Below are 14,939 nucleotides of genomic sequence, written 5' to 3'. Positions count from 1 at the left end.
CCTCCAAAGACCAAGATGACAGAGTGAACCTCACCTGCTCCAACCCCGCCCCCCCCCCAAAACATAGTAACTCTTGCCCCAGGGCAAAACCCTATACAGTAAAGGCTTGGGATCCCTAGAGGAAGGGCGTGGCTAGGGTCCTGCCTCAAAATGGGTAGAAATCAGACTACAAAGACAAAGATTCTGGAGTCCTACTATCCTCAGAGGGAGGAACCAAACTCAGAGGGAGGCAATGTGGACTCCACAAACACAGCTGAAACATGAACAGGGAATGGGTCCCAAGCACGGAAGGCTCTCTTAGATGAGATCAAAAGGAACTTTGAAAACAGAATGAGAGAGATAGAAGACAAAAATGAATAATTCTCTCAAAACCAAAATTGCAGAATTAGAAAAACATTATAATGAAGAAAACATCTCTCTAAAAAGAAAAGTGTATGATATAGAAAAGGAGCTCCAAAAATTAACCAAGGAAAATGATTTGCTAAAAACTAGAATCAACCAAATTGAAACAAATAACTCTATGAGGAACTAAGAAGTAGTCAAACAAAACAACAAGAATGAAAAATTAGAAAAAGAGGTAAAATACCTCAAAGAAAAAATAACTGACCTGGAAAACAGATCCAGAAGAGATAATCTGAGAATTACAGGCTGACCAGAAAATCATGATGAAAAAATGAGCCTGGACAACATTCTCCAAGAGCTTGTTAAGGAAAACTGCCCTGAGATACTAGAACCTGAAGGTAAAATAAAAATCGAGAGAATCCACCAGACACCTGCTGAAAGAGATCCCAAACTGAAAAGTCCTCTAAATGTTGTGGCTTAACTCCAGAACTACCAGATAAAAGAGAAAATACTTCAATCGGCCAGAAAGAAACAATTCAAATATCAAGGGTCCACAGTGAGGATCGCACAGGATTTGGTAGCCTCTACACTGAAAGATCAGAGGCAGTGGAATACAATTTTTCGGAAGGCAAAAGAGCTTGGGTTACAACCAAGGATCACCTACCCAGCGAGACTGAGCATATTCTTCCAGGCAAAGAGATGGTCATTCAATGATATAACAGAGTTCCAGACCTTCTTGATAAAAAAACAAAGAACTCAATGGAAAATTCAACCTTCAATTACGAGATGCAACAGTGACATAGAAAGGTAAACAAGGAAAACACACACACACACCTTGCTATTTGATAAGAGCAAACTAGTTATAGATAAGTAGAGGGCATGAGTATAAAATACACAAAAAGATGATTTAAAAAAATCTTGTTAAGGGCTACAAAGGGACTGCAATGGAAGAAAGGGAATGAATGAAGTGGAAAAAGGTAACTTAGTTACACACAGAGACATAAAAACCATATAGCAGAGGAAAAGAAGGGAGGGAGATGGGAATCATATGAGCTTTTCCCTCATTGGTTCTGGTGCAAGAAGGGAATAACAACCCGTTAAGCATAGGAATCTATGGAGAAGAAACGCAAAAAGTATCATTTTAGAGGGAAAGAGGGGAGGGAGAGGAGCTTCACATGAGATTTCTTCCTGTCACTCTTGGTGTGAAGAAGAAATAACATACTTCATTAAGTATAAAAATATCCTACAGACAGTAGGAGGGGGAAAGGGCTACGAAAGGGGGGTGGGGTGGTTTGTAGGGAGGGAAGAAGTAAGGGGAAAGGGGAGGAAAAGGGAGGAGGGCTGATAAGGGAATACTGAGGGAGGCAGTGGTCAAGAGGAAAACTATTAGGGGAGAAGTGAGAAGGGGGGAAAACATGAACATTAACAGGGGCGGGAATAGGATGGAGAAACAGATAACAATCATAACTGTAAATGTGAATGTAATGAACTCTCCCATAAAATGAGGACAGATAGCAAAATGGATTAGAAATTATAACATTACAATATGCTGTTTAAAAGAAACACATCTGAAACAGAGGGATACACAGAGGGTAAAGGCAAAAGGCTGGAGTAAAATATATCATGCCTCAGCTAAAGTAAAAAAAAAGCAGGGGTAGCAATCCTTATCTCAGATGAAGCAAAAGCAACAATTCACCTAATTAAAAGAAATAAGGAAGGAAACTATGTCCTGCTAAAAGGCACCATCGAGAATGAACCAATATCATTACTTAACATATATGCACCAAGTGGTATAGCATCCAAATTCCTAGAGGAGAAGGTAAAGGAATTAGAGGAAGAAATAAATAGCAAAACTATACTAGTGGGAGACCTTAACCTCCCCGTCTTTGAACTTGATAAATCTAAACTCAAAATAAACAAGAAAGAAGTTAAGGAGGTGAACAGGATTTTAGAGAGGATAGGTATGATAGATCTATGGAGAAAACTGAATGGGGATAAAAAGGAATATACTTTCTCCTCAGCATTTCATGGCACATACTAAAAAACTGACCATGTTCTAGGGCATAAAAACCTCGCAATTCTATGAAGTAAGGCAGAAATATTACATGAATCCTTATCAGATCATGATGCAATAAAAATTATATGCAACAAAGGGCCATGGAAAGGCAGACTGAAAACTAATTGGAAATTAAACAATTTAATCCTAAAGAATGAGTGGGTGGGTCAAACAAGAAATTATAGAAACAATCAGTAATTTCATTCAAGAGAATAATAATGAGACAACATACCAAAATTTGTGGGATTCATCAAAGGCAGTTTTTAGGGGAAGTTTTATATCCCTGAGTGCATACATGATTAAATTAGAGAAAAGGGAGGTCAACGAATTGGGCATGCAATTGAAAAACCTAGAAAAAGAACAAATTCAAAATCCCCAGTTAAATACTAAATTAGAAACATTGAAAATCAAAGGAGAGATTAATAAAATTGAAATTAAGAAAACTATTGAATTAATAAATAAAACTAAGAGCTGGTTTTATGGGGAAGAAAACCAACAAAATTGATAGACCCTTAGTTAATATGATAAAAAAAAAGAAAGAAGAAAACCAAATTATGAGTACCAAAAATGAAAAGAGTGAATCTACCTCCAATGAAGAGGAAATAAAAACAATAATTAGGAATTATTTTTCCCAATTGTATGCACATTAATTTGACAATCTTAGGGAAATGGATGAATATTTACAAAAATACAAGTTGCCCAGATTAACTGAAGAGGAATTAAATTACTTAAATAACCCCATCTCAGAAAAAGAAATTGAACAAGCCATCAGTCAACTCCCTAGGAAAAAATCTCCTGGGCCAGATGGATTTACTAGTGAATTCTATCAAACATTTAAAGAACTATTGATTTCAATACTCTACAAACTATTTGGAAAAATTAATGAAGAAGGAGTACTATCAAATTCTTTTTTATGACACAAATATTGTATTGATACCTAAATTAGGAAGAGATGAAACAGAGAAAGAAAATTATAGACCAATCTCCCTCAAAAATTCTAAATAAAATACTAGCCAAAAGACTACAGCAACTTATCTCAAGAATAATACACTTTGATCAGGTAGGATTTGTTCCAGGAATGCAAGGATGGTTTAATATTAGGAAAACCATCAGTATAATTGATCACATCAACAATAAAACTAGCAGAAACCACATGATCATCTCAATAGATGTAGTAAAGGTTTTTGACAAAATACAACATCCATTCCTATTAAAAACATTAGAAAGTATAGGAATAAATGGAGCCTTACTTAAAACAATAGGTATCATCTATTTAAAGCCATCAGCAATGGGATGAAGCAATGGGAGAAACTAGAAGCATTTCCCATAAGATCAGAGGTGAAACAAGGGTGTCCACTATCACCCTTCTTATTCAATCTGGTACTAGAAATGTTAGCAGTAGCAATTAGAGAAGAAAAAGAAATCAAAGGAATCAAATTACATAAAGAAGAGACCAAGCTATCACTCTTTGCAGATGATATGATGATATACTTAGAGAATCCTAGAGAATCAAGTGAAAAACTACTTGAGACAATAAATAAATTTGGCAAAGTTGCAGGATATAAAATAAACCCACATAAATGCTCGGCATTCCTATATATTTCCAATGAAATTCAACAGCAAGAGATAGAAAGAGAAATCCCATTTAAAGTTACTGTAGACATTATAAGATATTTGGGAATCTACCTGCCAAAACAAACCCACAACTTATATGACCACAACTACAAAACACTTTTCAGACAAATAAAGTCAGATCTAACTAATTGGAAAAGTATCAATTGCTCGTGGCTGGGTTGAGCTAATATAATAAATATGACAATTTTACCTAAATTAAATTATATATTTAGTGCCATACCAATTAATTTACCAAAAAACTACTTTATAGAGCTAGAAAAAATAGTAACAAAATTCATTTGGAAGAATAAACAGTCCAGAATATCAAGAGAATTAATGAAAAGAAATGCTAGGGAAGGTGGACTAGCTATACCAGATTTCAATCTGTATTATAAAGCAGCAGTCATCAAAACTACTTGGTACTGGTTGAGGAATAGAGGAGCAGATCAATGGAATAGATTAGGCACACAAGATTCAGCAGTCAATGACTATAGTAATCTATTGTTTGATAAACCCCAAGACCCTGGTTTTTGGGATAAGAACTCACTATTTGACAAAAACTTCTGGGAAAACTGGAATATAGAATGGCAGAAACTGGGCATAGACCAGTATCTAACACCATATACCAAAATCAAGTCTAAATGGGTGCATGATCTAGGTATAAAGGTTAGTACTTACTGTAAGCAGTCTCCTAAAACAAGGAATAGTTTACCTCTCAGATTTGTGGAGAGGGAAAGATTTTATGACTAAACAAGAATTAGAGAACATTATAAAATGTAAAATGGATAATTTCGACTACATGAAATTGAAAAGCTTCTGTACAAAGAAAGCCAACGTAACCAAGATTAAGAGGGATGTGGGAAATTGGGAAAGAATTTTTACAACCTATGTCTCTGACAAAGGACTCATTTCTAAAATATACAGAGAATTGAGACAAATTTATAAGAATACAAGTCATTCCCCAATTAAAAATGGTCAAAGGATATGAACAGGCAATTTTCAGAGAAAGAAATTAAAGATATCTATAAGCACATGAAGAAATGCTCTAAATCACTATTGATTAGAGAGTTGGAAATCAAAACAACTCTGAGGTACCACATCTTACTAGTCAGATTGGCTAAGATGACAAAACAGGAAAATGACAAATGCTGGAGAGGATGTGGGCAAATTGGAACATTGATGCATTGCTGGTGGAGTTGTGAACTGATCCAGCCTTTCTGGAGAGCAATCTGGAATTATGTCTAAAGGGCTATAAATACTTATAAATACCACTCCTAGGGTTATATCCCAAAGAGATCATAGAAGTGGGAGGAAGACCCATATGTACAAAAAGTGTTTATAGCAGCTTGCCTTGTGGTGGCAAAGAATTGGAAATTAAGGGGTGCCCATCAATTGGGGAATGGCTTAACAAGTTATGGTATATGCATGTCATGGAATGCTATTGTGCTATAAGAAACAAGGAGCAGACGGTCTTCATATTTACCTGGAGAGGCTTATACAAACTGATGCTGAGTGAGAAGAGTAGAACCAGGAGAAATCTGTACACAATTACAGACACAACATATGTGTGATGACCAACTTTGATAGACTGGACTCTTCTTAGCATTGCAATGATATAAGTCAACCCCAAAAGACTCATGATGGAGAGAAATGTGTGCATCCAGAGAAAGAACTAGAAACAACTGAGTTTATATCCAGGTGGAAGCAAAATACCTGATCTTTTTCCTTCTCTTGTTTGGTTTTCTGTCCTTTTTACCATTTTTCATTCCATCTGATACAATCCGTCTTTATAACCTGACTAATGTATAATGTGAAAGTATTTACAGATCCTATACTTGACTATATGCCGCCATGGGGGGGGGAGGGGAAGGAGGGAGACAAAATGTGAAACTCAAGGAATTGTGGAATTGAATCCTGTAAACTAAAAGGAAACAAACAAATTAATTAAAAAATAAATTAAAAAAACTTGGCATCCTTTACCAAAAACTGTTTTCATAAATATTAAGCATTAGCTTTTGTGATAATACAGTTTTAGCATGAATGATAAATATTCATTTGTTAAATCTTATCCTATGAAATTTTTAATAGTATTCAGAGTGAAAATAACTGTTCATATAGGTATATACTACCAAATATTTCTAAAATTTTCCCCATACATTTAAACTAAATTTTTTGATAAATAAGAACAAAAATCTGGAACATTAACTTCATTATACATTTAATTTCTCCCTGTGTTACATTGAATTTCTGTGAGTTCCATTTGAATGTTGCCTTTTGCTCTCTCAACATCCAAAGAAAATGGAGCATTGAATAGTAAAAATTTGTTTTCACACATTTTTAATCCTTTAAATCACCTTTCAAATTTAAATATAAATTCTTGAATTTTTGAGACATACTTGCTGAAATCACAGAGTCAAATGACTTAATTTTTTATACAGGAAAATGAGTCATATGGCAATTTTTAAAATTATTTATTTATTTACTTTTAGTTTACAACATACAGTTCCACAATCCCTTGAATTACAAATTTTCTCCCCTTCCCTCTCCTCCACTCCCCCCATGGCAGCATGCAATTAAATATAGGATCTACAAATACCTTCACATTAAACATTAGTCAGGTTGTAACGGATCATAACCAATGGAATGAACAATGGGTAAGAGGAAACAAAGCAAGAAAAAGAGAGAAAAGTAGTTTGCTTCAATCTGCATTCAGACTCTGTAGCTCTTTCTCTGGATGTGGGTATTTCTTTCCATCATGAGTCTTTTGGAGTGGTCTTATAACCTTGCATTGCTGAGAAGAGTCCAGTCTATCACATATATGTTGTGTCTGTAATTGTGTACAAATTTCTCCTGGTTCTGCTTTTCTCTCTCAACATCAGTTTATAGAAATCTCTCCAGGTTATTATGAAGTCCATCTGCTCCTCATTTCTTATAGCACAACACTATTCCATTATATTCATATAACAAAACTTGTTCAGCCTTTTTGCAATTGATGAGCATCCCCTTGATTTCCAATTCTTTGCCACCACAGAAAGAGCTGCTATAAGTATATTTGTACATACGGGTCCACTTTCCACTTTTATGATCTGTTTGGGATACAACCCTAGAAGTGGTATTGCTGGGTCAAAGGGTATGCACTTATTTATAGTCCTTTGGGCATAGTTCCAGATTGCTCTCCAGAATAGCTGGATCAGTTTACAACTCCACCAACAATGCATTAGTATTCCAATTTTTCTACATCCTCTCCAGCATTTATAATTTTCCTGTTTTGTCATCTTTGTCAATCTGATAGTTGTGATGTGGTACCTCAGAGTTGTTTTGATTTGCATTTCTCTAATCAATAGTCAAATCACAATTTTTTGCAATATTTTAGGCAGAGATGAAGAGGGAGAGAATTCCATGCATGAGGGACAGCCATGAAAAATACCTGGAGTTCTGAGATGGAACTCTTTCCAGTGAAGTCTTTCATCACTCCAATCCATTCTCCACTCAGCTGCCAAAGTGATCTTCCTAAAAAGCACAGGTCTGACCATGTCGCCCCCTACTCAAAAGACTTTATTGGCTTACTCTTACCCTCAAGACCAAATATAAAATTCTTTAGTCCTCCAAAGCCCTTTATTACCTTCCTCCCTCCTTTCCAGTCTTCTTACACCTTACACCCTCAAAAGTATCCTGCAATCCAGTGACACCAGCCTTCTTAATGTTCCTGTAACCATGTTTGGAGCAATTATCATCAGTAATGACTTAAGATTGATAGATAGCTGTCTTCTTGAAGCATAAGTGAATCTTGTTTGCTCTGTGTCAAAGGCAAGATATGTTGAATTTTTCCTGCTTATAACAGAAAATACGGCAGCAAAAGCAGTTCAGCACTTCTAGGAGGTTTACGGTAAAGTCATGTCTCCTAGGAGTTCCAATACAAGAAAGAGAGACTTCTAAGATGGAACAGAGAGGTGTGGCTTCCACCTGGCCTAGTCTGACTATTTCTCTGGGATAGGCTTATAATGGAAAAAAAAAATCTATTGGGACATATATCAAAGGCTTCTCTTCCACAGAGTTTGTCATGTAGTATCGCTGAACCAGAAAGAATAAAATGAAAATACCCGAACCAAGTCATGGAGAAACTGGAATTTAGACTTGATTGTGCCCCAGATCTAAGATGTGAACAGAAAGCTGAGCACCTCACGGTGTGCCAAAAATGTGAAACTTGTGTTTTGGCTTGGAAAATTTTCTCCACCAGGGAGTGGTTTTGTAGGATTAGTGAGAGGTCCCAGCAGAAGTTTCTTGTAAGGATTCTGAATCGGCTGGAAAATTTGGAATTACTGGACTATTTTGAGAAAGTACTCAGCACCTCTCACGGAAAGGATTTCACCTATTTTAGGTGTCGGGCCATTATCAACCGGAAAACTGATCAAAAAATAACATGCTCCATAATAAAGAAAGTGGACGAAAAGGTGAAAGATGCGATGCTGGACACTCTGCGATGGTTTGGAAATAGTTCCTACCGAACCAAAGTCCACTACACTCTGCTACTTCTACAATTGTGCGACAGCTCGTTACTGTTCATTGCTGCTAATGTGATCCGATTACTCATTGTGAGGCAGCAGAGGACAGGTGGAGGTAAACAAGAAGGGGAAAAGCACAGGGTGTGGGGAAGAGGGTTAGAAGGATATGTTGGGACCCCAGGCTTCTGAAAAAGCGCCAGTATAAAGAAGGGCTTTGCGCGAGCACTTCAGTATTCTTTCTGTTCCTTTCCATCTTCCCTGACATTTGTTCCTGAGTGGGAACAGAGTAGAAAACTGGGACTATTACCACTCTCATCCACCATTCTCTTGGAGAAATGGTTTCCTTTTGCCTAACGCTCTGCTGTTACAAAACAATCTCATATCCATTGTCTTTGATTCCCACAGCAGAACTGTGAGGGAGACTATGCAAATTTTAGTATTGATAGAGTATTTGATAGAGAAGGAAAACAGAAGCTTAGAGATGGCTTGAGTTTCCCAGATTTACATGTCAGAACCAAGGTATGAAACCAAGTCTCCAGTAATCTGAACACTATTTGCTTGCATTAACTAACTCCCAGGGTTTGTAATGAGTATCAGATAAGATAATTGGGCAATCAAAAGGCATTTATCAAGTGCCTCCTGTGTCAAGAACAGAGTCTACAAAGACAAAATGAAGCAGTCTTTGCCCTCAAGAAACTGACATTCTCCCATGAACTATATGAACACAGTTACAAGACTCTTTTCACACAATCAGATCTAAACAACTGGAAAAATATCAGTTGCTCATAGGTAGGTAATACAATAAGAATGACAATTCTACCTAAATTAATTTACTTATTCAGTGCCATACCAATCAAACTATCAACAAATTATTTTATAGCACTAGAAAAAATACTAACAAAATTCAACCAGAAGAACAAAAGATCAAGACTATCAAGGGAACTAACTAATATAAAAAAAAAAAACTCAAAGGAAGGTGGAGTAGGTGTACCAAATTTAAAACTATTTGGTATTGGCTAAGAAATAGAATGGTGGATCAGTGTAATAGGTTAGGTAAACAAGACACAATAGTAAAGAAATAGGAAAAGGACCTTTATGTTCAAAATATTTATAGGGCATCTTATATGTAAAGGCTCTTGTCCTATTTCTTTGATTTTTTGGGGATATAGGCCTATGTATTAAAATTGTATTTTGTCAGTCAGTGTAACACTTTTATAAAATAGTCAGTGTAAAGGGGGCAGTAACAGGAAATAAGATTAGGAAGGGAAACCTGGAAGTAATATACAAATTATATCAAAGATCAAAGAGTATCATTTACAAATTGTATCATGTATTAACTAGAATTCATATCCTATTAGCTGAAAAAATGCTCTAAATCACTAATGATTAGAGAAATGCAAATGAAAACTACTCTGAGGTACCACATCACCCCTATCAGATTGACTGACATGACAAAACAGGAAAATGATAAATGTTGGAGAAGATGTGGGAAAATTGCTTCACTAATGCATTGTTGGTGGAGTTGTGAATTGATCCAACCATTCTGGAGAGCAATTTGGAACTATGCCAAAAGGGCTATAAAACTGTGCACACCCTTTGATCCAGCAATACCACTACTAGGTCTATATCATAAAGATACACAAGTACAAAGGACCCACATTTACAAAAATATTTATAACAACTCTTTTTATATTTACAAATAATTGGAAACTGAGGGGATGCCTGTCAATTGGGGTATAACTAAACAAGTTGTGGTATATCAAATGTAATGGAATACTATTGTGCTACAAGAAATGATGAATAGGCTGATTTCAGAAAAACCTAGAAAGACTTACATGAACTGATGCTGAGTGAAGTGAACAGGGCCAGGAGAACATTGTGTACAATAAAAGCAACACTGTGGGATGATTGGCTTTGATAGACCTAACTCTTCTCAGCAATACAGTGATCTAAGATGCTTTCAAAAGACTCATGATGAAAAATGCTATCCACATCCAGAGAAAGAACTATGAAGTCTGAAAGCAGATCAAAGCATACTATTTTCTCTTTTCTTCTTTCTCATGGTTTTTCCCTTCTGTTCTGATTGTTCTTTCACAACATGACTAATGTGGAAATATGTTTAATATGATTGTACATGTATAATCTATATCAGATTGCTTTGTTATTATGTCAATTGTTCTCCTGGTTTTGCTCACTTTGCTTTACATTAGTTCATAAATATCTTTCAAGGTTTTTCTGAAACCATTCCATTTGTCATTTCTTCTGGTGTAATAATGTTCCATAATAGTCATATAACCTAATTTGTTTGGACATTTCTCAACTGATGGGCATTTCTTTAATTTCATGTCCTATTAGCATCTAGGCATCTAGGTCAAGGTTTTTGATCCTATGATATGTAAATCTCAGACAAGTTCTAGACCAGTGAAACACCAAAAGGGGATTACAATTTTGAGATGATGTGGACATGTTAACTTTAAAGTTTTGCCAATACCTTTGAGATGATTTGGACATGTTAATGAACTAACTCAAGGTAGCACAGATAATGTTCCCCTCAAAAATGATAAAAACGATACCTCAAACAACTCCCTACCCCCATCCCACACTCTATCTTCGGAGAAGAGTTAAGTTTATCAGAGTTGTTAATCGCACAATGTTGCTGTTACTGTGTACAATGTTCTGGTTCTGCTCACTTCACTTAGCATCAGTTCATGTAAATTTTTCTGAATTCCACCCTGAGCAGGTAAGACTTAGGAACCTCTGTGGTTGCTGGATGCCAGGCATATGTGTATTGATCAGAGGAGGTACCAGGTTAGCTGTGGGTAAGGAGAAGTGGGCACAATCCTGGGTGAGTGTGGTAGCAATGGGCCAGACCCTGTTGCCTATGGACACACACAAGATAGTGGAATACCTGGTTCTGGTTTCAGTTCCAAGACAGAGGTGTGAGTTGAAGCTCACAGCTGGGAGAGCTGGGAGCAAGAGCATCTGCAGTGACTCCATGGCTGGGGGCCCTAGCCATAGCTCATATATGGAGAGGAGTGCCAAAGATTGGGCTCTAAGACAGAGCTTAGAAAACAACAGTACAGCCTAAGAAATAAAATGGTGAATCAGTAGAATAGGTTAGGTACACAAGATACAGTAGTCAATGTACTGTTCAATAAATCCAAAGACTCCAGCTTGTGGGATAAGAACTCACTAATTGATAAAAACTGATGGGAAATCTGGAAAATTGTACGGCAGAAACTAAGCATAAAGCAATATCTTACACAATATACCAAGATAAGATCAAAATGGATACATGATTGAGACATAAAGGGTGATATTATAAGCAAATTAGCAGAACACGGAATAGTTTACCTGTCAGATCTATGGAGTACAGAAGAATTTATGACCAAACAAGAGATAGAGAATGTTATGAAGTGAAAAATGGATAATTTTGATTGCATTAAACTTAAAAGGCTTTGCACAAGCAAAGTCAAATGCAACCAAGATTAGAAGGAAAGTAGAAAACTGGGAAACAATTTTTATAGTAAGTGTTTCTGATAAAGACCTCATTTCTAAAATATATACAGAATTAAGTCAAATTTATAAGAATACAAGCGATTTTCCAATTGATAAATGGTCAAAGGATATGAACAGGCAGTTTTCAGATGAAGAAATTAAAGCCATCTATAGTCATATGAAAAAAATGCTCAAAATCACTACTGATTAGAGAAATGCAAATGATAACAACTTTGGGAGTACCACATCACACCTATCAGGTTGGTTGACATGATAAAACAGGAAAATAATAAATGTTGGAGAAGATGTAGGAAAATTGGAACACCAATGTATTGTTGGTAGAGTTGTAAACTGATCCAACCATTCTGGGTTGGTTTGTTTTTGGAGGCAATAGGGGTTAAGTGACTTGCTGAGAGTCACACAGCTATCAAGTTTCTGAGTCTGAAATTGAATTCAGGTCCTCCTGATTCCAGAACCAGTGTCCTATCCACTGCACTAACTAGCTGCTCCCAGGACCCAACCATTCTGGAGAGCAATTTGGAATTATGCCCAAAGGGCTATAAAACTGTGCATACCCTTTGACCCAGAAATACCAATTCTAGGTCTGTATACCAAAGAAATCATAAAAATTGGAAAAGGACCCCTTTGGTTCTAAGTCTTCTCTACATGATTGTTCTATTCTAATTCTTCTTAACTTACATGAAAATATGTTTAAATCTTTTCTCTTGTCTTATTGCTATTGCTAGCACTTCCAGACCTACATAATAAACAAATTCATTTGGGAAAATATGGGATATATAATATCAAAGCAAATTATGAAAAGAAGGACAAAGGGTTCCCTCTTTTGGTCTGAGGCACTTTCAGACCTTAAACTATAAAGCAATTGCCATCTGATATTGGGTAAAGAATAGAGAGATCAATGGAATAGGCTAGACAAGAGAGATCCCAGAAACACTAGAATTCTATAACCCAGTGTTTATTAAAGTGGAAAACATAAATGATCTAGGGAAAAATCCCTATTTGATAAAAACTGCTCAGAAAACTGGGAAACACTCTGGCAGAAATGAGGCTTAGACCCAAACCTTACACAAAATTCCACAATACATTCTAAGGGACCTTAATATTAAAAATAATACTATTAAAATTAGAAGATAAGCAGATCTTCTCACAAGTATAGGTAGGAGATATATTCTTAACTAAATAAGATAGAGGTAATTATCAAAGACAATATAGATAAAACTTTGATTACTTGAAACTGAAAATCTTCTGTACAGACAACATTCATAGATGTAAGATAAGAAAGGAAGTGTTTGATGGGGAAAAAATTCTTGCATCAAATTTCTCTGAAATCATTTTGTATCCAAAATGTGTGTGTATGTGTGTATAATTTATAGCTATTCCCCAATTGATAAATGGCTAAAAGATATGAAAAACAATTCTCAAAAAAACTGCAAAGGGGACAGCTAGGAGGCACAGTTAAATAGAGCACTTGGAGTCAGAATGACCTGAATTCAAATGTGACCTCAGACACTTAACACACTTACTAGCTGTATGACCTTGGGCAAGTTACTTAACACCAATTGTCCTGCATACCCCCCTCTAAAAAGAAAAAAAAAATCAAAGGAATTAGGGGGTGGCTAAGTGGCTCAGTGAATAGAGTACTGGCCCTGGAGTCAGGAGGACCTGAGTTCAAATCCAGCCTCAGGCACTTACCATTTACTGGCCATGTGACCTTGGGCAAATCACTTAACTCCAATTGCCCTGCCTTCCCCCTCCAAAAAAAAGCAAAAAAAAAAAAACCCTACAAAATATTCATAATTACATGAGAAAAAATGCTCAAAATCACTAGTATTAAGAAAAATGCAAATTAAAACAACTGAGATTTCACTTCACATGCTGCATTTTCGCTAAAATTATTAAAAAACGGCAACAGTCAATATTGGAAGTATTATGGAAAGATATACACATTCAGACATTGGTGATGAAACTCTAAAATGGTATAACCATTTTGGAAAACAATTTGGAATTATGTAAACAAAGTGTTTAAAATGTCTATACACTTTTTAACAGGGACTCCATTACTGAACTTAGAGTTCCCATGTACTCCAAAATATTTGTAGTAGCACTTTTTGTGATAGCAAAGAATTGGAAACAAAGTAGATACCCATTAGTTGGGAATGGCTAAATAAACTGTGGAACATGAGTATATTTGAATATTTCTGTGTTATAAGAAATGTTTGGAATGAATACAAAGAAGTATCTATATGATCTATATGAACTCAAACCAAGTGAAGTAAGGAGAGATAAGAAAATAATATATACAGTAACTATAACAGTGTAAATAGAAAGAATGAACAAAATATGAAAAGTAATTGTAATAAAATTATGAAGATCAAACAGGACTCAAGGAGATATAACGTACCCCTTTGTGGAGGTAGAAAATCCACAGATATACATATTGCTCATGTTTTTAGCCTTTTCAATGTATTAATCTGTTCTGCTGATTTCCCCTTTTTCTTTTTTGTCTTTAAAAATACTTTTTGTTGTAGGAGGTGATTCTTTGGAAGAAGAAAGGGCAGGGATACTGGGGAAAACTGTGATAGCATAAAAAAAAATGAAGTCTTTTTAAAAAAAACTAGTCATATTTCCTAGAACCAGAATGCTAAGTGGAAAAAGAAACACCCTGGTGAAAAATCCCAAGAGCATTACAGCCCCTAGTTGTCATTGTTCAAACCTCATTATATATTTACCACTGACTGCTCCCTTATTTCCATCTTACCCAACCCAGCATCCCAATCTCCCATTATAAAGCTACCTCATCCTTCCACTGTGTGAGGAATACCGCATCCATAGGTTACAAACTGGATTTCATCTTAATCTTTTTCCATTATCAACCCTCCATCTTCTTGCTCAGACCTGCCTCCGAC

The 14,939-nt window shown here is 35.9% G+C and overlaps 1 protein-coding gene across 1 annotated transcript in view; it reads left to right on the top strand.

The window, feature by feature from the left end:
• Positions 1 to 7,960: 7,960 nt before the first annotated feature.
• The window catches only part of FBXW10B (F-box and WD repeat domain containing 10B), a 143,080-nt gene continuing 136,101 nt past the window's right edge, over positions 7,961 to 14,939 (top strand). Inside the window, exon 1 of the mRNA XM_069076700.1 lies at positions 7,961 to 8,629. Coding sequence (XP_068932801.1) covers positions 8,125 to 8,629 — 505 coding nt within the window. The 5' untranslated portion in view covers positions 7,961 to 8,124. The remainder of the gene's footprint in view (positions 8,630 to 14,939) is intronic.

Source organism: Petaurus breviceps, unplaced genomic scaffold (assembly GCF_028583685.1).
Source record: "Petaurus breviceps papuanus isolate PSGF00001 unplaced genomic scaffold, PetGlider_PUasm1.0 90925, whole genome shotgun sequence".
Classification (NCBI taxonomy): Eukaryota; Metazoa; Chordata; class Mammalia; order Diprotodontia; family Petauridae; genus Petaurus; species Petaurus breviceps.
The sequence above is the reverse complement of the archived record's forward strand: the minus strand, read 5'-3'. Positions and strand labels throughout refer to the sequence as shown.